We start from the raw sequence: 24,297 nt of genomic DNA, 5'->3' as shown, positions 1-24,297 counted from the left end.
GTGGATGGTCTCATTGTGTTCAGCTCGTCAAGACGCATCGAATGATATACATGATGACCTCGAGGTCACGTGACCTGAGGTCAACCTTTGACCTTGACCTTTCGAGGTCAACATATATATCATTCGATGCGGATTGACAAGAGGATCACGATGATGCCCTTAGTTTGTTCCTATCTTGACTAATTCGAAAGTTATTCGAGAAAAACTCTCTCCATATCTAGCGCCGCCATTTTGACTTTTTCGACCCCTGTGACGTCATCTTTGACCTGACCTGAAAATGACCTTAGTAAAAATTGTAGATCTTGACCGTGCGTATCCGATGCTGTTTACCGTTTGTCGCTGCGATGTGTAGTTTTTGAGATCTGAAGGGGGGGCCGAATCGGCCCCCCCCCCGCCAGTTTCTTGTCCCGGAGGAGCCCGCCAGGAATAGGGTTAAATGTTAAATGTGATTTAGCACGAGACTGGTATTTGCATCTCTTAACGTCAAGTATTCGCTGCCGCTGCTTCGCTGATCCTCAGGGAGAACAGAGAGGGCGTCTTTTTTCACCCACCATCTCTTCATCTCCAGTATGCACTCCAATCATACCATCGTATTTTTCTTTATAACGGTCAATCTCTTGTGATATCCATATTTCATGCATCGCAGATGTAGTGATGTTTGTAAAAGGAAGGATTCTCAAAACTGGCTTAGATTAAAAAACGGGTTTGAATCCCTTAACGGCCACGAAACCGTTAAACATATAAATCCGCAATGAATTAAACTACGCGAGCTGTACATTTTAGTCACATTAACCCGGTCCATAATCACATATGTTTTACTTATGGACTAAAAGCATTCATCGTCTCGATGTGGTTATATCTCCTCATCTGTAATCACGATGTAAACCACCATCTCCTCAACACAACAAAAAGTGCACCGCCAGCACAATGCCTATGTGCATGCCGCGGGTCCTTAAAATCACGCCGGCAGAATGCACATTTTTAATTGTCTGCTGCTTTATAGAGTGCGACTTGCAGATTCTGTCAACACATCGATGCTCGTGCTCTTTGGCCACTCGCTGGGCTGTTGTGACCGTACGATGCCCGTATGTTGTGATGACAATCATGCGGTGATACGATTGCAACATGTTGGTTGTGAACATAAGTCTCATTCACGGTAACCGAACCTGCCATTGGTCCTGGCTTCTTGACAAGATGGTGAGGTATCTTACGAAGGCATGGAAGAGAGGACTTCTGTGAGTTTGAGGTATTTAACTATCGGTCAAGTGGCGTTTCATATCATGACAGCTTCTCAAGGAGAGACTGCCGATTAGATTATGGAGACAGAAGTCGGCGTCTCAGGACGTGGTATATTGTGGTAGCGTCAAGGCCGCCGTTTTGGCTGCTGTCCGGGTCTGAATGTTTTCAGCATGGACGGACGATTGCAATAGGTGCGGAAGAATTTTATATCCGACGCGTTTATAAACCAAGGTCTTTCCTCCGAGAAAGGCCGATATAAAGGAATACATCAAGGATGCGGGAAGAGAATAGGAAGACCAGCCAAGACCATAGATATTTATTTTTATCTTTTGAAATTCATGGGCCACCACATAATTCATTAGTCGAGGTTAGGGTCAGACGTGCTCGGGATAGAAATAAGATGCTTTTTGTAAAGAACAGAGAATGATGAGTTTCTTTTCAAACTGAAACAAAGAAGTTTATCTTTATCTATGGATGCATCTAACTGTTTTTTTTTTTTTTAGATTTGCTAGGAGCCATACTGACAAACTATTCATCATATACGTAAGCTAAGAAATGCTTGCACCAAAGCTCTCTTAGAACGTAGGCACTATTTTATTTCACCCACGCTTGCAATGCTTTCCGCTGCCCCGGGTATGGGCAGGGCCGATAGCAGAACATCTGGGCGATAAATTCTCCTGATTGACCTGCATCAGGCTGCATCCACATCGTCCGAATCGGCTGCTTCAATCCGGGAGCTCTCGTAAATGCCGCTCAAAGAGCTCCGCCTTAACATGTGTAAGGCGTAGCCGAAAGACTGGCATCGGCTCATCGCGAGCTAAGGCGGGTCTGATCATGCCAGAGCGTGCCATAAACGCTCTCTGCAGATCAGATATGGACAACCTAATATCACTATTAGTCATGCTCGTGCTGGCTGAATTGCTTGGCCAGGCGGACAGGCGAACTGACACGTACCCGGCCAAATGAGTTCGTGTTATTTATCGTCAAGGTGTGCAATTAGCGTTTGGAGTACCCATGGCTGCCTCTCCTACGCTATCTGATAAGTGCAGCAAACATTACAAAGATCGCAGCTCTGTGCGGTAACAAGGCAGTCACGAGGAATGCTTCCGCAGCAAACTACAGCTCTCCGTACCTCGTTATTTGCTGGCGCCTCACATAGCTCTGCTGTCACGAGCGGCATTGAGCTGTGAGTGCGAGCCGGGACGGCACAGTGGCGACTGTCTGCAGTGCAATCGCGCGGGTCTGTGGCGGCTCGGAGGCGGGCGGCAGACACGAGGTTCGTGCCGTTTTCCCTAATCCCCGGTAACCGTCGGCGGTCGCAGACCATAGCGGTGCATGCTGATTAGCTTTGTACAAAAGCGGTGACGACTGCAGAGATTCGCAAAATTGAGCTCGTCTCTCTCTCTCTCTCTCTCTCTCTCTCTCTCTCTCTCTCTCTCTCTCTCTCTCTCTCTCTCTCTCTCTCTCTCTCTCTCTCTCTCGGCCTTCTCCGTCGGACACGTGCCGCTGCAAATTGATGCTGAAAATGAGGAACTGTTCTTCTTGCCCGCACCTCAGAATGTCTGCTCTCTGTCCTCTAGTTGAGAAGGTGAGTCGAGTTCGATGCTCGATGTAACTCATTTTGATTAGGTACCTATAAATAGACATCACGCAAATAAAATGCTCAGTGAAGTCTAAAGCATGCCACAGATCCGTTACACAAAAGCTTAGCATTAAATATTCCAAGGGAATGTATCAGCTCTGTTTCATTGAAAATAGCTCCAAGGGGGCTTCACCTGGAGTCTAGACATTCTACACAGTTTCTGTCACATTTCCTCTTGAGATATATGAATGTTGCTACCATTTATCGCCGAAGAAAGGCCTTATACGATAGAAAATGCTCGGGTTGATAGAAATATTGGTAGAAGGTGCAGTTGAACGGGAGGACGGCTGTTTGGCCGTTGACTCCAAATATGCAGGGAACGTGTTCTAGTGACTTATTTGGTCCCCGCCAAAAACGAAATAGCGTCTGACAGCGCAACGTCTAGTTTTTAATGCGCTTTTTTGCCCTTCAGTTGACGGGTGAAATCAATACTATTCCGAGGAACTATCGTTCTTTAGCTTTACCATATTTGCTCATGTTTACGCGGTGAAGTTTCGTAGGCGAGTGTAAGTCGGGACTAAGAGGCTGTGGAATGGGCATACGTCTAATACTGTCAAAATAACCTCTATGCTAAAAAAAACGACCCAGTCATGAACAAAAGTCATCATTAGCTGAAATCAATGCTGGTAAGGCCTCCCAGTCGCAATTCACTTCTTCCTTCATTAAGCCGCATCCATGCGCATTGATTCAAGCACCGCACTTAAACATCTGCTACCGAACTTTCTCCTTCAGCACATCTTGTCATCATCGTCATTGTCCCGAGCTTACGCCAAATGGTGTATAGCAACATACGTAGGCGGATTGACACATCACAGCAACACCTGAACGTCGGGAACACTTGCTCTGTGCCGAGTCAATGCTGGCGCGTGTACCGGACAAAAACTCTCCGTCAGACAGCCGCACACGCGTGTCTCGGCGTTGATGGGCGGCTGCACAGCTGCGACGTCAGTCTGACGCCGACTCAGAGCGGCGACTGACGTGAGGATAGAAATGACGCATGATGTGAGGACTTGAGGAGAGTCTTCTGCTGTGATAAAACGGTGCTGACGAGACGTGCCTACTAAAAAAGTAATAATTGTTTACAAATGGCAGGGATAAATAAGGCAAGACGCAGCAGCTCCGGAATTAACTTTTCAGCTCTCAGTTACGAATGAAATGCTTCAACTTGACTGTTTGACCTCATTGCTTACTCCGCTCTCATCCAGAACTAACTTTCTGAAATGGACTTTGAGTACTGTAAATCCGGCTAGTTGCCGAGATTTGATTCGGAGACGTGCCTCTGCAGTCTAATTAATAAAGTCAGCCGATGCCCTAGAAGAGCTAGCATTAATTTGGCATGGGTTGCGAGATGTTTCCCCATAGTGAGTACCTACGGTAACAAATGCGAAGGCAGCCACCCCGGTCAAAAGCAAAAGAGACCTTAGAGTCAGCATATATTATGTAAGAGTTATCATTGTCCGATAAAAAAGTTATTAAATATACGAGATGGGAATTGGCTTGGTCGTCGCCGAACTCCGGGCGAGCCCAACAATCAGTCGGCTCTCGCCATAAGGTCATGCTAGTCACACGATTGTGGGATTAGATCCATAAATCTACGTGGACAGCATGAAAAGTTTCCTCCGCGTCTGGCCTTCCTGGCTCTCCGTATCGCGACTGCCACGCCGAAAGTTGGCCGACGGGTCGGGTAAAAAGCGGAACAATATGTAAACGCCCTCGTTCCTGGGCTAGATCCATTTATCACGGATCGTGGTTCGTATATGGCCGGGGGAGCTGCTGGGTTTGTCGCTCAGAGTTTTTAAATACAATGTGGCGAAGACGAAAGACGTCACGAACGCGTTAGTTTTGATTTTTATTCAGTCGTTTTCAAAACGGTTCCACTCGCTCCTCAGTCCTTGTCTGAGAATTGACCATGCGTTCTTAGTCGGACGGGCAGCTCTTGCCAGCCCCGCCCATAGTGAGCCGGAGAAGCTCAAATTTAAATGTGATGGAGCCCACCTGGCACGAGCGACCCCGCGCCTCCCACGGCTCAAACACCCCAGACGCAGAGAATATGCATGGAACGCAGCGGTCGGTGCGGGTATCGTATTCCAATGACCGACCACCGATCGCCGGCGATTTGACAGATTAATGTCGACTGATCTGGTCAGCTATACAGATGCTGGATGACTGCGCCGAGATATGTGTTGTAATACATCCTGACTCGTTAATCGCATGGGCACGTGGACATGGTTTATTTGATTTTATTCCGCGCCGACGAGGAACATTTCAAGGACACGCCCGGTAGCATTATTCAACCTCGGATTAGTAATGAAGGTGCAGGATTTGTGATGACATTTATTGGCGTGTCTACATTCAGCTCTTGTCGTGGCTCTGGTTACATCATACCGGTTTGCATTGGAAGTCGGTGCAGGTAAATCACCATATATGGTGTCAAGTCCGTTGTAATCAAGGGAACAGAAGCCTGAGAGAAATGCAGCTAACTGCTTAGTGGTTATACCTATACCATGTAATTTATAAATCATTTAGCCGTAGGATTCAAGCCATTCTTTTTCAGCAACTTAAGACGAGACGACAGTCAAATCTCAAACCATTAAACTATTGGCCTTGCGGGATAAACACAACTTCAGTGAAGGCATACGCGTATCGCGGTATGTACCTAATGCATATGAAACTCAATCCGCAACCTGAGCGCGGTGTTTCAGCTCCGCAAATGCGGCCAATTGAAACACCAGACGGCGCCTCTCACCCATATGTCGCGCGGGGTCATGTAGCTCTCGCCGGAGTACTTATGACACACGCATTATATTTTTGTGACACACGGGTTCTCTGTTCCAGGAACGCCAACAATACCGCTGAGAAGGACCTGGAGGTGAGTCCCTACGGGCGGCGGGAGAGCCTCTGTCAGAGGCATTCCGCACAATAACTTTGAACTGTTTTGTGTTGAAATGAATCAATGCGCACATCCGGAAAACATTCGTCACCTGCGCTATATGTTTGATATAGATGACATATACTATTATAATTGTGAATTGTTCTTCAATGTTTTTAGATTGGCTTTTCATGACAAATATTAGTTAAGAGCATAGAAATGAGGTAACATTAGCGAGTAATGACATCACACCCATCGGATGGGCTCCTGGACAAGGTTAGCCTGAACTGAAGAACGTAAATAAACCGGTCGTGTGCCATGAACAATGCTTGCTGTGATCACAAAGACCGGTAAACAGAGGCTGTCTATTTTTGGACGAGGTGCATCCCGCAAAAGGTCGTCCCGTGGTGCGTCCCGCTACTTGCTTTAGACATGAAGATAAAACCTACACCTAGAATGTCGGTCGGGCGTATATGTTTACAAGCGCGATGCATGTTTTTGTCTAAATATAGCATGCCCGGGCGAAAAAAGAAAACATGCAGCCTGCATGATAGGAATGGCCTGTGCACGGAAAAAATATTTACTCCGCTAGGTGGGGTTCTGACGTCCCAAATACAGTACATATATTGGAGTAGGTTTTCGCCTTATTTTGGAGTTTTATTCATAAAACTCCATCTTACTGGGTTTGGATACTCCAAACAGCTTGCATGAGGAGTAGGAGTCAGGAGAACTCCCAGGCTCCTTCCTTTACTCTAGTACATCAAGTGCGGGGCAGAGTAACTTAAATATCCCACTTGATGAGCCAGAGTAAATGTTAAGGAGTCTGGGAGTTCTCCTACTCTTCATGCATAACTGTTTGGAGTATCCAAACCCGGTAAAATGGAGTTTTATAGATAAAACTCCAAAACAAGGCGAAGATCTACTCCAATGTAGGTACTGTATTTGGGACGTCAAAACCCCACCTAGCGGAGTAAATATTTTTTTCCATGTGACTTAGCAGGGTCCTGCCTAAAAATGCACCGCTCAAGCCACCTACAGGTACAGCAGTGCCATGAATGTATGTGTCTCGTGTTTCAGATGTAGGTATTTAGGTACCTACTACCATCAAGGTTTGTCGTGTTTCCGTCAATTTTTGCTGGCTGCTGCCATCCTGTGCTTCAGTATACAAACTCTTCTATTTACTGTGAAGAAGTATGTCGAAGGACAACAGTTTCGGCTCAGTTTCGGCTCCCATCATCAGACGTCGGTTCTCAGCGACTCCAAAGTTGTTGCGCAGTGTTAATCCATGGCAAGTCCGCACGGCAAATGAAGAACGTCATACAAAGATGAACCGGGTCACTTGTTAGCAATAAGAAATGATGAAAGGCGGCGGAAGGTCATTTTGCTAATCAGCAATCAGGGTAATTAGATGCATCATTATCTGAATAGGTAGGCAATGTCAGGTGGCTGCAATCTCACAGTTTTGCTATTATGCAGTTATGATGCGGAACAAATGTCTTTGTCATAAAACAAAGCAGCGTTTTAACGAGGGAAGACACTTTGATAAGGCGCGCTGCAATGCAAGCAGAGCGCAAACTATTTCTGTATTGGGCTCGGCTGGCACTTTGCATATGGAAGCTGAATATTGAAAACGGTGCCAAAATTGAAATTAAGCCAATGTTTAAGGTAGCCAAATTATTAACGAGCTGTTACTGTTCTCGAACAAAGTAGCTCGATTAATATGTCAACGAAGTGGGCTTACTTTGCCGAGTAGCAGATAATGCCTGCCCTATACATAGTATGTTGATGCATGCGCTAGATAATTGGCTAAATTGATTTAAATAATGGGTAATGATCGCCCAACGGGCGCATGAAAAATATATATGTTTTAACGCTTCATCAAGCGACTTGTCTCAGGACCTTTACGCATTTAGTCAAGCAGTATGCGCTGCATAAATCCATTTAATGTGATATTTACCCTATTGCGCCTGATCTTTAGTGACTGTTATGGCGCCTTATGTCCGATTTTCGCTGAAGTTTATTTTCTTTCTCACAAACAACTGCTTGCTGGGTTAGATTCTGCTGCCGAACCTACTATAGTTGTCAGGGAGAGGGGAAAGGGAAGGGAGAGGGAGAGGTAAGTGACAGAAGACGTGTCAGGGAATAATGAAGATGAGGGATAAAGAGGTAAAGCGATTGAAGGATTGAAGGATTGAATCACCGTCGCAGCTTAACCCTCGCCCATGTAGGTTGGTTGGTGCACCCCCCCCCCCCCCCCCGAAGGGTTTTCTTAGCTACACGCCGAACCGTTTCAGATAGCCTGCTCAAATTTTCAGTACCCTCTGGGGCATCATTTGCGCAACTTTTGTTTTTGTCAAGGTCATGTCAGGTCACGGAGTTATGACGTCATAAAGGGAACAACCTCCGGCCAGATTTACGCTAAATTGGAGATTGCTTCATATTGGTATAAATGCCGACTGACCTGACACACTGATGGATTGTTTTAGAATCACAACTGGCTGATTTGACATTGGCACAATGTCCGTTGACATTTTAAAGGTTACTAAAGGTCAAGGTAAGGTCAGTGACCTCGGTTGACCTGTAATGACTTCTTGCACTTGTATGCCTTTTCGGGGTTGACAGTTGACCTGTGGCCGCCGCCGGGTCAGGTCACGCTCCCGCCGCTCCCGCTCGCCGGCCGCTCCGAGCTGTCAGCTGTGAGTTAGAGTGTCGGTGTGGCCGCGGTGAGCGTTACCAGTGTTTTGTGCTAGTGAGCGGCGCCGGTGAGCACCAGCAGACACTGCACCCACGGCAGTCATGGACGACGCAGCCCTGAAGGAGGCCATCACGAGGATCCTGAAGGACGACGTCTTCGTCGACATCATCCGAGACCAGGTCAGAGCGGCGGTGGACTCAGCCGTTGCAGCCAGGGACGAGGAGATTGAGGCACTCAAGGAGGAGCTAGCAGAGACCAGGGCTCAGCTCAACGGGCTAGAGCAGTACTCTCGCCGCCTCTGCCTGGATGTGAGTGGGATTCCTGAGACACCGAACGAGGACACCGACCGGCTGGTCATGGACACCGCTCGGCTGGCCGGAGTGGACGTCTCCAAGGCGGACATCGACCGCTCCCACCGTGTCGGCGCTGTGAAGCCAGGTAGGCCCCGCACCCTACTGGTGAGATTCGTCTCCTACGCCAAGCGGGAGGCGTTCTACGGGGCCCGTCGACAGCTACGCCAGCCTCGGTCGTTCGAGGGATCGACTGTGACGACTGCGGTGGCCAGCAAGGTGTTCGTCACGGACAACCTCACCAGGGAGAACCAGCACATCCTGTACAGAGCTCGTCAGTTCAGGAAGGAGGGGAAGCTGTTCGCGGCGTGGTCGGACGTCGGAAAACTGAAGGTGCGCCTCAGAGAGAACGGCCCGACGACTGTGATCCGCACCATGACAGACCTGCAGAAGCTCGTCAACAGCGCAGCCGAACGTCGCAAACCTCAGGCGCCGACGGAGACCGACGGGGACGGCTTCCGACGAGTCACCCGGGGCAACAAAAGTTCGGCTAAGTAAAGTGCACGGTAACTCTCGCTGTGCCGGCCCCTGCCCCGATGCGTGTCGACTCAGCGTCTGTGAGAGCGTCCTTTGGTCCTGTGCTGATCCCTGCCCCGAAGTGCCCTGACCCGCCGTCTGCGGTGCGCGCCCTGCTCGCGCCGCCCCTCTGTCTGAGCTGATCTCGCTGCGCACCACTCTATCCAGTGTACCTGTCCTGCCCTGGCCCTGTGACATCCCCGACCCAGCGCGCCGGCCGAGGCCGGGGCGGTCCCTTTCCCGAGGCTATCCTCAGTACGGTAGTACTGGCGTCGCGTTTACCCGTTACCGCCTGTCACCGGGTCACCCGCTGACCTCCCGACTGTTGACCTTTGAGCCGTGGGACAGGTGTGGCAGCGGATGGGGAGAGGGAGGGAGGGGAGAGGAGTGGGGCGGGCTTGTGGGATGGGAGGGGTTGGTGACTGGTTGCTGTGTTCGTGAGAGTCACACGACTCAAATTATCGCTATTCGGATCAGTGTTCAGTCGACGTGCATTGTTTTGTTAAGCGTCTCATGTTGCATGGCATTTATTTTTATATTGTACCTTCTGTAAACCATGTCTTTCAAGTGTGTATAACACCTGTCTAGCTGCCAGTGGTTGACATACCGACACTATGATTGCAGTGTGCTCGCCGGCGCCGTTCGTCTTCGCTGATGCTCGACCTGACGGCCGTCGCCTCCGCCGCGGCTCCGCCGGGGGTGCGGGCTCGCCCGGTACAGCAACTTCATTCGGCCATCTTCGAGGTGTCAGCCGCCGTCCGGGCGCCGCCGCCGCCTGGGACCGCGGCCCGTGCAGGGACTTCCAGTACCTTAATCCAAGCCCACCGAGCCTCGACTAATCCCATCCAATCTGCGACATCTCCAAGCATACACTGTACCGGACATGACATACCCTTAAACCTGACTTTGACAAACTCTCAATGGACACGGCTTGGGCTCTACCTAAACATTCAAAAACTTTTGACAATGCACGGCATCGAAACGAACCCAGGGCCAACTGATAGGACAAATTTAAGAATTGTGCACATAAACATAAACAGCATTACTGTAGAAAATAAAAAAGAAGAATTGGAACAATTTATACAAACAAACAACGTGCATATCCTAGCGCTCACTGAAACGAAACTTGATAATACGATAGCAGACAGTCAATACATGTTGGAAGACTTCCACCCGCCTATAATAAAAAACAGAACGCGACATGGAGGGGGTGTGGCCCTCTATTGTCATAAATCACTACCAATTCAAAGACTTACACATATTGAAATTGGGAACCAAGAGTGGGTATGGGCAAAAATCAAGATCGCTAACTTCACACTTATCATTGGTTGTATTTACCTTCCACCCCACCTACCATCGGACCGACTGCAGACATTTATCGACACGTTTACCGAAGCAGCCTGTTTAGCACAAACTCACTCACCGACAGCCGTTATAACACTGGGGGACTTTAACACGGGAAACATATACCTTGACAGGTCCTTTAATCAGCACAGTGGCATAACCTCATTTGACTACAAAATTAAGGAAACAGCTGACATGCTTAACTTTAACCAATCAATTGATGAGCCAACCAGAGTAACGTATGATGTCGCAAATTTAAGAGACCTAATCTTCACAAGCAACACGGACATAATTCAAAACAGCGGCACACTGTCATCATTTGCAAACCTTGATCATTTCCCCATTTTCACCGAACTAATAATCGACAATGTCGAGAAACCACCAATTGTTATTTGGGAATATAGGAAAATAAACATTGACCTCTTGACCACGACACTTACCGATACAAACTGGAATGACATAATTGAACAAGACATTGACACAGCCACCTCACAATTCATTACCAAACTACAAGACGCGGCAACAGGATCAATACCAAAAATAGTCATCAGACAAAAGCGCAAAGACAAGCCATGGATAACAAGCAACTTAAAACGCAACATTAGAAAAAGGGACAGACTCTTCAAGCTTGCAAAACAAACACAAACTGACTTCAACTGGACGAGGTGGCGATATCAGCGCAATTTAGTCACTACAATGAGCAGACAACTTAAAAACGAATTTATTAAGAATCAAGTTGAAAAACTGATCGAGCAAAGACAAAACCCGTACAAGTATCATAAAACATTACGTACCGTCATAGGCAGATCTACTGACAAAGACATCCCACCACTGCTGACACAAACCGACAACGTGATTACTGACAACATGGAAAAAGCGACACTTTTCAACGACTACTTTGCTTCTCAATCAACTTTAGACGTATCTGACGCTCATCCACTTCCAGACACGAACAGGACAAATGCAAACATTCCACAACTACAGAACTTTACAACCAGTGAACAAGAAATACTTCAAATTCTAAATTCACTAGATGCAAATAAATCGACAGGCCCAGATGGATTACCGACTCGATTTCTTAAACTTACGGCAATTCTTATTGCGAAACCCCTATCACAGTTGTTCAATAAATCACTTTCTCTCGGAGTGTATCCAACTGAGTTTAAAACAGCACATATTAAACCAATATTTAAGAACAAAGGGTCACCATCAGACATTTCAAACTACCGACCAATCAGCATCCTTTCAGTCGTATCAAAAATATTCGAAAAAGTAGTCTTTAAAAATATATATAAACATTTAACTGATCACAATCTATTAACAGATAAACAAAGCGGCTACAGAGGAGGTCACAGCACCGAATTACAGCTTCAATATCTGACACAAAATCTCTATAAATCTTTAGACGATGGTGGAGATTTTACAGCGATATACTTGGACATCAGTAAATACTTTGATAAAATTTGGCACAAAGGGCTAATTTACAAATGTGAAAACGAATTTGGACTTTCAGGAACACTTCTCAATTGGCTAAAATCATATCTATCCGACAGAATACAGATAGTTAAAATTCAAAATTCGTTCTCAGCTCCCCGTAAGATAAACGCTGGCTGCCCACAGGGATCAGTTCTCGGCCCTTTACTTGCACTTTTATACCTCAACGACCTCTCAACTCGTACAAAAAATGACATTTTATTTTTCGCCGATGATACATCACTTTACGCTTCCCATACATGCAAAACATTGAATTCCATTCAAAATTCTTTGCAACTCGACCTTGACGAAATTAAAAAATACGGACAAGAATGGGCCATCAAATTCAACGATTCCAAAACAGTACAACAAACATTTTCCCACAAACCAAACAATACATCACCAAAACTCACTTTCGGAGGACTTCCAATACCCATAACAAAAACACACAGGCACCTTGGATTGACCTTTTCTAAAGACCTAAGATTCCACGAACACATAAACGCCATCCTCACAAAAGCTAACAAATCCCTCAGTCCATTATATCCCATAGCACGATTCCTTCCCCGAAACACTCTCGACGCAATCTACAAGACGTATATTCGACCACATCTAGACTACTGCGACACTATTTACGACGGACACATTACTATTCACGACACCATGAGACTAGAGACATTCCAAAACAGGGTAGCAAGACTAATAACAGGAGCACTTTTCAGGACCTCTTCTGACAAATTACGTTATGAATTAGGATGGGACAAACTAAAAACTAGGGCTGATAATCCCGGGACTTTTTGGCAATCCCGGGATCCCGGGATTTTAGAAATGCAATCCCGGGATATCCCGGGATCCCGGGATTGAGCAGTTTTTATTTTAACCTGTCTACAAAGCAGAATTTTCTTGCAATATCGTATGTATATGGCGCATCCTTACCATCATAAACACAATACCAGGCATACACCTTCACCCCGAACAAATATAAGAGCATGAATGACATTGATCATTGTATTTCTTGTTTATATTTCGAGTCAGGATACAGTAGACGTGCCTCGGACGAACCCGGAATTATCCCGAGGGGGAAGGGGTGGGAGTAGAGTCGGGGGAACGGGGGGGGGGGCGAGTAGAGTGGCAAGCTTTCCTACCCAGTACCAAGCAAGTACCAAGTACTTTCGCAGGTACCAAGCAAGTACCAAGTACTTTTACAAGTACCAAGCAAGTACCAAGTACTTATGCAAATACCAAGCAAGTACCAAGTACTTTGGCAAATACCGAGTACTTATGCAAATACCAAGCAAGTACCAAGTACTTTGGCAAGTACCGAGTACTTTGGCAAGTACCAAGCAAGTACCAAGTACTTTTGCAAGTTCAGCAAGTTTTTCGCCAGTAACGAAGCTTCTAGACGTCCGATCGTCACCGGAAAGACACCATTCGATCCCAAATTTTCTCCTTAATCTTTTTATGGCCAAAGCGACGCGGAGCGAGCGCAAGATATCTTGTTATTCACTAACGGTAACCATGCCCAGGGCGCCCGGCCAGCCTCATGGATCGTCCAGCCACGGGGCACTGACAGTAACTGAGCCACCAGACGTGCTCCCACAGTCACACAGAGAAGACGGCCGACCTCCTCCCACTCGATGGACTCGAATTCGATAGTCGGCATGGTATGTCATCGTGCAAAATGATCTGTTAAACCGAGTACGCGAGGGACGTCGCGGGGAGCGAGAGATGAGCCGAGAGAGAGCTCGTCTCTCGCCACATTGTGAAGGCTGAGACGGTGTGAAACAATGTCAATTAGGTATATATGTAACCAATACTTGTGCATAACGACTTTGCACGGCGTAAGTAAGATCTTTGGACATAAAACTGCACTGTAATGCGTTGTTGCTCACTTACCTTTTTTTACATACCTACTATCAGCTACACTTTATGAACGATGTTTCTGTACGGAAAATATCGGGATCCCGAAATCCCGATGCTTCTAATCCCGGGATTCGGGATTAATACAATCCCGGGATCCCGGGATTCCGATCCCGGGATTATCAGCCCTGCTAAAAACCAGACGACAACTTCACCGACTACTACTTTACCACAAACTATCAACACCCGGACGTCAAAATTTACCCTCTTATGTCACCTCTCTTCTACCAAATTCACGACATCAAGCCACACAAAGGACGCTAAGGAACGCCGCCCACCATTCCCAGCCACATGTACGCACAACCAAACACCAACGCACATTTATAACACTCACAGGAAAACAATGGAATCAACTACCAAACTCAATTAAGCATCTTCCCTACAAAGACTTCAGAAATGAGATCAAAGAGCTCATGTGCATGAACAAACCTCCTCTTTACTACTCATACGGCACCACGACACTTAACACAATGCATACAAGAATACGACTTAATATGACGATACTAAACGAACATAAGTACAAAATACAAAAGACAGATAATCCTAAATGTTCATGTGGCAATTCCCAAGAAAACGTAACACACTTTATATTTTCATGTCCAAACTACGACCAACAAAGAGACATACTCTACAACAACCTGCGTCGCATCCTTAACTTTGACCTTAAACAAAAACCCAAATCATACCAACTTGAAGTCCTCCTGCACGGCCGCGGACTCGGTGGCGGGGGCGGTCGGCTGGTGGCTTGGCACTTCCAAAAATTTTTGCAAGAGTCAGGTAGATTTACCGGTGGATACTAAATTACCTATTCTGTTCGCTGAGCCGGGTGGGCCCGCGCCCGTCGCTGGGCACGCGTGGGGGCGGCTGGCTGCGCGAGACAATCCGAGACACGGCGGCGGCGGTAGTGGTAGTGATACTGGAGATAGTGAAGAGGTCGAGATTTGGCGCCTCGAGATAAGCCCATGGCTTTTGCGCCAACTCTCCGTGATACGTACTCGATGTACCTCATGTACTATGCCAATAAACTCCGTGTGTGTGTGTGTGTGTGTGTGGGTATTTTGATGCCCTGAATTCGAATTTGCTATCCATTTCAGGCATCGTCGGTTGTTTCTTGTAGTTCATTTTGGGTCAGGGTCAGGTCAGTGACGTCACACGCCTGACGTGACCCAATTGCAGACTTCCGATGCTCCCAACGCATCATTTTTAGAGTTATGACATCGAAATACACACCAAACGATAGAGAATTGATCAAGGATCACGATAGTGAAGGTTTCAAGTCGATATCTTTTACTGTTTTGCCGCAATCGGCGCGGAAATTTGAAAAAGTTAGATTTTTTACGAAAATTTGACCTTTGACCGGTCATAAGTAGGTCAAATGTTGACCTAGGACCAAAAAATATACCACCAATCGCGAGATCTCGTTGAGAGCAATCCGTTGGTCTTTTCCGCTAAGCTCTACGACGCTCCGTTTTCAAACGCCAGGGGGGGTCGTACCAACCCCCCCCCCCCTGCATGGGCGAAGGTGGCAAAACACCGTTTATGGGCGAGGGTTAATTCATTCTGTCCAATGCAAACGTCAGAAATTCAATTAGGTTTGAAAGTTGATTGTGAACGCAATGCTAACGATATGGTATCATGTAGTCAAATACCAAATGGTTGGTCTGAATAGAGAATAGAGATGTGATTTGGTTTTATCTTTGTAGTTACATAAAGCCTACGAAAGGTGTGCTATTGCTCGCTGCCCTCCAGGGTAAGAAAAACATTTTAAATATCGTTTTCGGGGACTGGTGTGAATTCCCTGGGCATAATCACCGGCTCTGTCGGTGGAAATTGTGATGACCCCGCACCGCTTCCAGGCTGAATTGTGGAGTTATTACCCGGGCTGAATTAGGCACGCTGTTTTGTCACCAAACGAAGAAATGCACACAAATGTATATACATCGAACGGCAGCGCTGCGCTCACACTGCCTGTTTGCTCGGAGAAATGAATTTCTGTTTTTGTCGCTCGGTGAGCTGCCGTTTTCATCCAGCCGCGTTCACTAGCCGTCCAGCTTGTGCTGGGACAACACCACCATGTCGCTGCCGCTACTGCTGCTGCTGTCCTGGTGCAGTCTCACCTCTGCTGAGGACGTCCTGCGCGCGGGAGACGCCGCCCCGTACTGGCACGCGCCGGGAGCCGTGAGGGCCAACCGTGTGACCCTGGTCACTGCCCACTGGACGCCGACCCAGCTGCTGGAGTCGGAACCCCCTCTGGCGCGCCTCAGCGCCGTCCCGGAGTCCATCTGCGAGCTCTCCTGTCTGACCAACCCCCGCTGCCTCAGCTGCGTCTCCGACCCCGAGCAGCAGTGCTGGCTGTTCGGCAGGCGGGGAGCGCCCTCCTGGCACCGCACCTTTACTCAAGGAGACCCTGGGTACGTGCTTCGGTACCGCTCCGGCGTGGCGCTGCCCGGGGACTACTGCATCGGAACAGAGGAGTGTGCTGCGGCAGTGACTGGCTCCTACTGTCAGTGGGGCGTGTGTCTCTGCGGGGCGACCTCGACCGCCGAGCTCTGCAGGGGTGATCAGGCGGTGGAGACAGGAGAGCTCACCACGCCAGATGAAGTCATTCCGCCGACTCAGACGACTACTGATACCAGCGCGGATGTCACAGGCGCCTTGGGCGCCACCAGCACGGTCGAAGACCCCAGTTTTGGGATGTCTGACGCCACTAATACGGCGACCGTCTCCACCGAGCCGCCGCCATCAGTGGTCACCAAAACGGAAACCAGCCGTCCCACGGTGACTTCCACTGAAATACAGCCCACTCCTACAGCAACTTCTGTCAGCGCGTCAACCCCAGGCACCCTCTCCGTGACCTCAACTGGCGCTTCAACCACTTCATCCACCTCAAAGGCTCCTGCTGTTTTCATGACTTCGACCAGTTCCAAAGAGACCACGTTCAGATCCACAATGGCAGCACCCACTTCGGCGATGGCCACATCTAGTTCCACAATTGCTTCATCCATCTCACCAGTGACTGCATCCAGTTCTACAACGACATCAGTCAGTTCCACTCTGACTACAGCTAGCTCTTCGATAACCACAGCTACTTCAGGTAATTTTGCAGCAACATCAACGGTATCGAACATGACAACGGCAATGAACACCAAAATCCAAGACGGCTCTTCAACAGTTTCAGGTGGCCCCGTAATAGCTTCGACCGCCCACACGACGACTTCAAAGCAAACTGAGACCAGTCTTACGCCTTCAACAAGTCCTGACACTGTTTCATCCGGTTCTGAAGCTTCTACAGCTATCTCTGAATCAATGGATACCATTTCAACCACATTCTCATCTACTTCATCTGACACTGCGTCAAGTGTCTCGAGCATAACTTCAACAAGACTTGATCTGGGAGCAGCAGGTCTTACCACAACATCAGACAATCCTGTAACGTCTCCGTTCTACCCCTGGTGGAAACCACCCACCACTTCAGAGATTCCGGAAGACTCCACTGTCACATCAACAACTGGATCTGCTCATGCTAGAACCGAAGCTATGGCCGTCACGAGTACAACTATCCCTACCAATATGCCAATCGTGCTTGGGATAACAGAAGCCGACCAACCGACTACCGAACCCACAACGATTCTGACTACTCCTGACACAACCGAACGTACTTCCACCGCAACATCTACGATCCACGATAGAAGTTCAGCCACGCCTATCACTGTCTCAGCTGCCCCAGAGGGATCTACTGCTCCAGCAAGTTATTCAGAAACTACAACAAGGCACACAACAACAACAACAACAACAACAACAACAACAACAACAACAACAACAATAACAATAACAACAACAACAACAACAACAACAACAACAACAACAACAACGACGACCAGAAGAACAACTCAACCCAACGCCGGAGGACCTCAGGCTGGTGGCGCGAATACCCCGACGGAGCGCATTTTACACCAAGGACAGACCACGCCGTCTGATTTCAGTGTGCTTCCATCCAGGCCAGAGACAACCTCGGTCAGCCCTGCCGCTCAAACAACCAGTCCGCCTGAACCGCCGGCCGGGGCCATTCCGGGAATACCTCCAAACATGGCGACTACGGCATCAGGCGGAGTGGCGACCACGTCAACCAGCGCTGAAGCAACTACACCGAGTACCTCCACCGCTTCACCTTCAGCAACCGCAGCCACAGGTTCAGGGACACCTACCACCGCCGCCTCAGCTGAATCCACCACCACTGACACCACTGTTACAACCACCGCTCCCACAACCACTCCAACCATCGCCGCCCCTATCACTGACAGACCCGCTAACAATGACTTCTACGTGCTGCTGGTGGAAGGCGGTTCGAACGACGCGTACAGCACCTGGAACTCCGAGTGTGACATCACGCAGGCCGTGTCCGGGATCTTACAGCAGAGCGGCGGGCTCCATAAGATACGCTGCACGGAGACGTCCGAAACGCTCGCCCTGCAGTACGCCTTTCCGCGCGTGGTCAGCCGCTCCGGGGACGGGGTGATCGGGTGTTCCGGCGGCGAGCTCATCATCGGGCTGCATGACCCCGACCTGGGGCCGCCGTTCGTGGCGCAGTCGGTCAAGTGCCTGCCGGTCCACTCTATGTTCGCCTCCCTGGACCAGTGTCGCCAGGTGAGGGTGCCCTGGAACGAGAAGCTGCTCTACTGCGGACTCGGAGAGTACATGACGGCCTTCGGGAGCTTCGACCAGCAGAGCTGGCAGTTTAACTGCTGCACGATGGAGTCAGAGCCTATCGACGCGCTGCTGTTTTAGCAGCCTGGCTGGTGGTGGTGCAGTATTGTGCTACCGCTAGCTTTAGGCAAGCGGCGTTTGTCTGAAGTGAGGTGATTCTCAATAATTTCCGTCCTTTTATTTGTTCAGTATTCTACTCGGAGAACTCGAGCCAGCCGTCTATTATTGTATCGCGTGTAAAGTGTCGTAACGATCGATGTAAACTGTCGTAAAGAACCAGGCTTGACGTTTATTTTATCAAGCATGTGTTGTGTGAACACTGAACCGTTTGCTGTGCTCGTAGCCTTTGCGCTAGATGGACTTAGCGATAGCTATGGTACGTGACATTCCTTATTATAATAGGCATTTCCTTTTGTCGATTGCAAAACCAGTATAGCGCCTTTTGGGGCGACTAACGGAGCGAGCGAGAGGGTGGGCCTTGCACGTGCGAAATTGCGAGGGGGTACCCCCAGCTGACTTGTGCACGGCACCCTACTAACCGGTCTCTAGCGATGTGCCAAATTTGAGCCCAATCGGCCCAGCCGTTCTCGAGATCTGAAAGCGGCACCCTGCACGTGCGCACGTGCAAAATGGGTCCCAACTGACTTGTGCACGGCACCCTACTAACTGCTCCGTAACCGTGTACCAAATTTGAGCGCTATCGGTCCAGCCGTTCTCGAGATCTGGAATCGACCCCTGCACGTGCGCACGTGCAGCAGCACCCCAACTCTGGCACATGGATATGCATTGCCTAGTGGGTGCCTACCTACATGCCAACTTTCAGCGCAATCGGCCCAGTAGTTACCGAGATATTGCAACTATTACAAAAGTGACACCTCTTCGTTTTGCACGTGGCACGTGCATAAGGGGTCACCCACATGTATCGCGAATAGTCCAATACTTGGTAGAAGGAATGAAGCTACCCTACAAAAATTACCGCATGTAAATCGGTCAAGTGGTTGCTGAGATATAAGCGTCGTAGAATCGTGACCACGGCCGGCCGGCCGGCCGGCCGGCCGCTCATACTCAGAAATTTCCGTTATTCTACGTAAGACTCCGCTCGCCTCGCTCGCTCCGTAATAAATGCCCAATCATATGCATAAATTGTTGTGCAATATTTACTTTTGCTTTGGTGCATTTGCCTGTGATTTATCGTTTGTGCGTCACGTATGAAGCTCGATCTTTTGTCTGGAAATGATTAGCATTCATGCATCGGCTCACATGAATGCTAGAAAGTAGAAGTACCTACCTATATTGATTTTACTAAGTGTCCTTCATTTCAATTTGGTGGCTGAACAGTGAACAGCCTGAGCCGGGAACCGTTTTCTGTCCAGCAGCTGGGCGCTTCTATAACTGAAGATAACTACAACAGGCAGGCACGTCTTTAGGCTTCATACTCCATAGTCCTAATTTGTCTGCCTTGAGGTGAGCTTCCTCTGGCAGTGGAGGGTGATCGCTCTCCTTCTGTAGTGCTGAGCCTCCACTAGTGCCGCCTACCGTCCGTTTTAGCTTCACCCTCCCACTGCACCCTGAGCCTCCTCCCAGATGTCGCGGCGATCAGCGCCAGCCCTGTCCAGTGGGTCCGAGCCGCGCTGGTGGCGCCACCTGTCCTCCTCGGCAGGTCAGCTGACTGACAGCGCGAGCGGCCGAGCCAGAACCGGCCAGATCGCGGGCGCCGCTGAAGGCACTCCTGTCCTGTCGGAGCAGCGCGGCGCGGCGCCGGCGGAGCTGTCCGGTACAGTGTGACAGGCTGTCTGGTACAGCGTTCGGGGCTGTCCGGTGGCGTCGGAGGCTGTCCGGTATAGTGTGAGAGGCTGCCCGGTGCTGAGTGAAACATTCCGGCGCTGAACGGTTCGCTCGCTGCCTCCCGGTGTGTTCTGAAGCTTTCCAGACTATACGCTGTGCGGCCTTGAGCAGGACTAAGGAGCTATCCAGAGCAGCAGTATGGTATCCAGAGCAGCACCTTTGTCGGAGCAGAGCAGTGCTTTTACGAGCGGCGCTGTGCTATTCAAACAGGGCTGCGTTCTTCGGATCAGAACTGGCCAGTAGGCGCAGAGGTGTCTTGTCGCCCCCGCTGAAGATCCCTGCCGTCTGAGCGCGTGTCCGTAGTTCAGTGTCTCGTCCTGTGGTTTGCGGCCATCCAGGGAGCGAGGAGCGGAGCGCAGAGGTCAGAGCGGAGCAGGGTGAGAGGAGTGAGCGGCACCGAGTAGCCAAAGGGATCCGAGAGACCCTCGGCGCTCCCTGCAGTCCCATGGAGGACATGGGAGAGGGAAAGATGACCGTCAACACGCGGCAGGTGGAGTCCATCATAGTCATCGTGAGTACCGCTGACACATGCGACTTTTGTACCTATGAAAACTTGTTTGTTCCGCCCACGCCAGCCATTATGAACCACCAGCTATGTAGTAGGTACCTAACATGACCATATAATGAGGCATACCGACACCTACGTTGGAAAAGCCTGGTAAGTTTTTAGACGCGACGGGGAAAATCAGACGTCAGGTTAGACAATTGTCCATCGCTGCAAGCAAGCTCAGCATACAGACAATCATCTGTATTTTTTTCAGATAACACGTGTCCCTGCACTGTTTGATTTAACGACCCTTTGAAGACCTGTCCTGCCCACTAATGACAAATTAGGAAAACATCGAATCCGAGAGGTTGCGCCATCAGATCTATTGTTTCCACCAGACTTCGGTCCGATTGAACTGAAATATACGTTATCAGTGGACAGCAATTCATCCAAAACGTCTCTGAAGATGGGCGCCACATTTTTCTACGCTCGGCCGCGGTGACCCTCCCAGTACCGATTGCAGAACGACATCTCGATCGAACTTCTATTGATCCATTCTTCTAACGTGTTGTTTTTAGCAAGGCGCTATTGTTTCTTATCACCCAGCCCACCGATCGTGATCCACCGCCCACATCTATTTATCTATCTGTCTGTCTTCCACTCACCTTCCTTATTCGGCAGTCCTTACAAGTACCCTCCCCTCCTCGGACCCCACTGTCCGGGTTAGGTAGGTACATTTTGCTTCTTTTACGGGGATACGTACACAGAGTTCATACATAATAGAAAGGGCTCAATGCAGAGCGAATGCGAAAATCTGTTCATAGTATCATTTGCTTGCTCCTGTATCCTCGGTGTTTGTCATCAAAGTCAACTGCCTATTAAATCTGTCAAATTAACAACAGAAAATTAAAAAAGCATGCTATCCGGCATCCGCTGTGGCTGATATGTAATTCAATAAGCATAATGTATCGCCAGTATGATAGTTCCCAACGTCCACTGCATGCCGTTTATCGTCATTCATTTGTCTTCCACCGTCCAATGTCCACCATCCACCGCCCACGGTCCACCGCCTGTCATCTGCCGTCCACCGCCCATTCTCCTCAATCCACCGTCCACCGTCCACCGTCTGTCATCCACCGTCCACCGTCCACTGTCCATCGTCCACTGTCAACCGTCCACGTTCCACCTTCATAGCCTGCGGCAGTCGTTCAATGAATAAAAAGGTCAATGATGCGGGCAAGGTCTCGTTCGTTGAACGGCAGCATTGCAGCTATATCGGCAAAGCAATTTCACACAGGGTGACCCATTGCTGCTATGTGCTTTGTGCACTCAGTGGAGCTTTTGACGAGTGAGTGATTGCTATATGAAACTCAGAATGAATCATTGAATGGCTATTTTTTGCCGATAGGCATCGCTCACACTGCCAGGTATAGAGACTTATGCTGCACCACGACCAGTTAAGTAAACGGACGCCTTCGACAAGTGATATAACGTAACAATTGAAGCATTTTAGGATATTTTGTCTCCGTACACTTACAGCGATATTTTACATACATTTGCCTCGAAGCCGGCAAAACCTGTCGACAAACTATAGGAGGAGGTTAAAGCGTATTGGGCAGAGGTGCAACATAGGTGCAAGTACGTACTTCACAAATAGATCGGTTGATACAGATAATGTCGATTTATCGATACAATAGTCAGCATTGTACACAATGGGATAGCCCACTGATAACATGGGACGGCGATTATATTTTTCTCTACTTCAGGAAGACAAGTGCGCGATCGTTCCTTGAGCCTTGGTTTTCCGCCAGCGGATGGTGACAAACTGACGCTCCCTGCGAGCTCCGGACCGCCTCTGATAACTTCGGATATAACGATATAACTCACTTAACGACGTTGACCTTTCCTGAACGTCGGTAGACACTCAATCTTTCGGAAATGGTGGAGAAAAATAATTCAGAAACAATGAAACCTACTGCATGAAAACTACCGGTGTAACAAAGGGAGCTGTGACGAGCAGATGCTTTCCTCGACCTTCAGCATTTGCCGTTACAAATGGGATCGGTAAAATGTCACTGAGTGGACGTTCATTTAGCTGAAACCCCTCAAAGTCCCTCTTTCTCGGCATATTCCATTGTAAGCCAGACAACTCATCGTCATTTCAAAGTCTTCCGTCAGCAGGGAATCAGAGCCCGCGGACCACAGACGTTGCGCCCACCGCTGACAAGCCATGTGGGTCGGCGCCCATAGTACTCCTCCCCACCAGGGGAGTGGCTGAGCCTGAGTGAAGGGCCTCCAGTGTGAAGTGTGCAGATTTATGCAGACATGAACCCCAGTGATAGTTGCCATGTCGCCGAGTCCGGGTGGACAGTGGATAGTATGCGCGATGGAGCCACTGACATGGGAGACGCCACTGAAGGACGGCAGACACCGCACAGTGTAATGCAATGCCAATAAACAGGCACATTATATCAACTGTTAGTTGCATAGCGCCATGTATGATTTCACTATCTTTCATATCATGTGTGCCCCGTTTACGGGAGCGATCCTAAAACAAAACTAAAAATTCAAGCAAGGAACAGTACCATGGTTCTCCGTGACCCGTAAGGTCATTTCTCCAGCCATCCCTTGTCTTTGCGACCTGCCAAGTCGCGTCTCCGGGGCCCGCGGCCCTTATGACCTCGGTCACCTCACTCGACACTCACCCTGCTCAACTGATTACCAATGAAGAGGCTGCCACTTGGCCGGACGACGGACGACGCTCTTACGGCGTCTATCGCCGTGCCGGCGCCGTCGCGAAGGAGGGTGTTGAGGTGCAGGCTCGCAGTGACGGCCCCTCTAACGGGTGACATCACCCCAGGCATGCAACGAGCGACCCTAGGGGTGACACGACGGCCCCGGTCCCGGTCCCGCTAGGCTGGTCGGGAGTCGCGCAAACCAGCCAGTGCCATCAGGAGGTGTCCAGACGGCCTGCATTGCATGTAACATGACCGATACGGTAACGAATTAGTGCCCATCGGCAGCGGATGATACGCGTCTGATGGGTACTGCAAAGCTGTCGGGTTCAAGTGCTTGATAGGGTTAATGTACAAAGTGCTTAGAAATTTATGTTTGTGAGCTGGGATAGCGTGAAAGGGGCATTTGAAATGGACACGTTAACGATTCTCATTAGGGGGCGATTAAACGACTCGCGGTGAATCGATTACCGACTGA

The 24,297-nt window shown here is 49.1% G+C and overlaps 1 protein-coding gene across 6 annotated transcripts in view; it reads left to right on the top strand.

The window, feature by feature from the left end:
* Positions 1-24,297, top strand: part of LOC122389620 (inositol 1,4,5-triphosphate receptor associated 1-like) — a 73,895-nt gene that overhangs the window by 22,592 nt on the left and 27,006 nt on the right. For all 6 annotated transcript variants that reach the window (XM_043381813.1, XM_043381812.1, XM_043381815.1 and 3 more), the window contains one exon: positions 5,717-5,750. In XM_043381813.1, coding sequence (XP_043237748.1) covers positions 5,717-5,750 — 34 coding nt within the window. The remainder of the gene's footprint in view (positions 1-5,716; positions 5,751-24,297) is intronic.

The sequence above is a fragment of the Amphibalanus amphitrite genome, unplaced genomic scaffold, assembly GCF_019059575.1.
Source record: "Amphibalanus amphitrite isolate SeventyFive unplaced genomic scaffold, NRLGWU_Aamphi_draft 000365F_arrow, whole genome shotgun sequence".
Lineage (NCBI taxonomy): Eukaryota > Metazoa > Arthropoda > Thecostraca > Balanomorpha > Balanidae > Amphibalanus > Amphibalanus amphitrite.
Note: the sequence above shows the minus strand (reverse complement) of the source record. Positions and strands in the feature narration are given on the sequence as shown.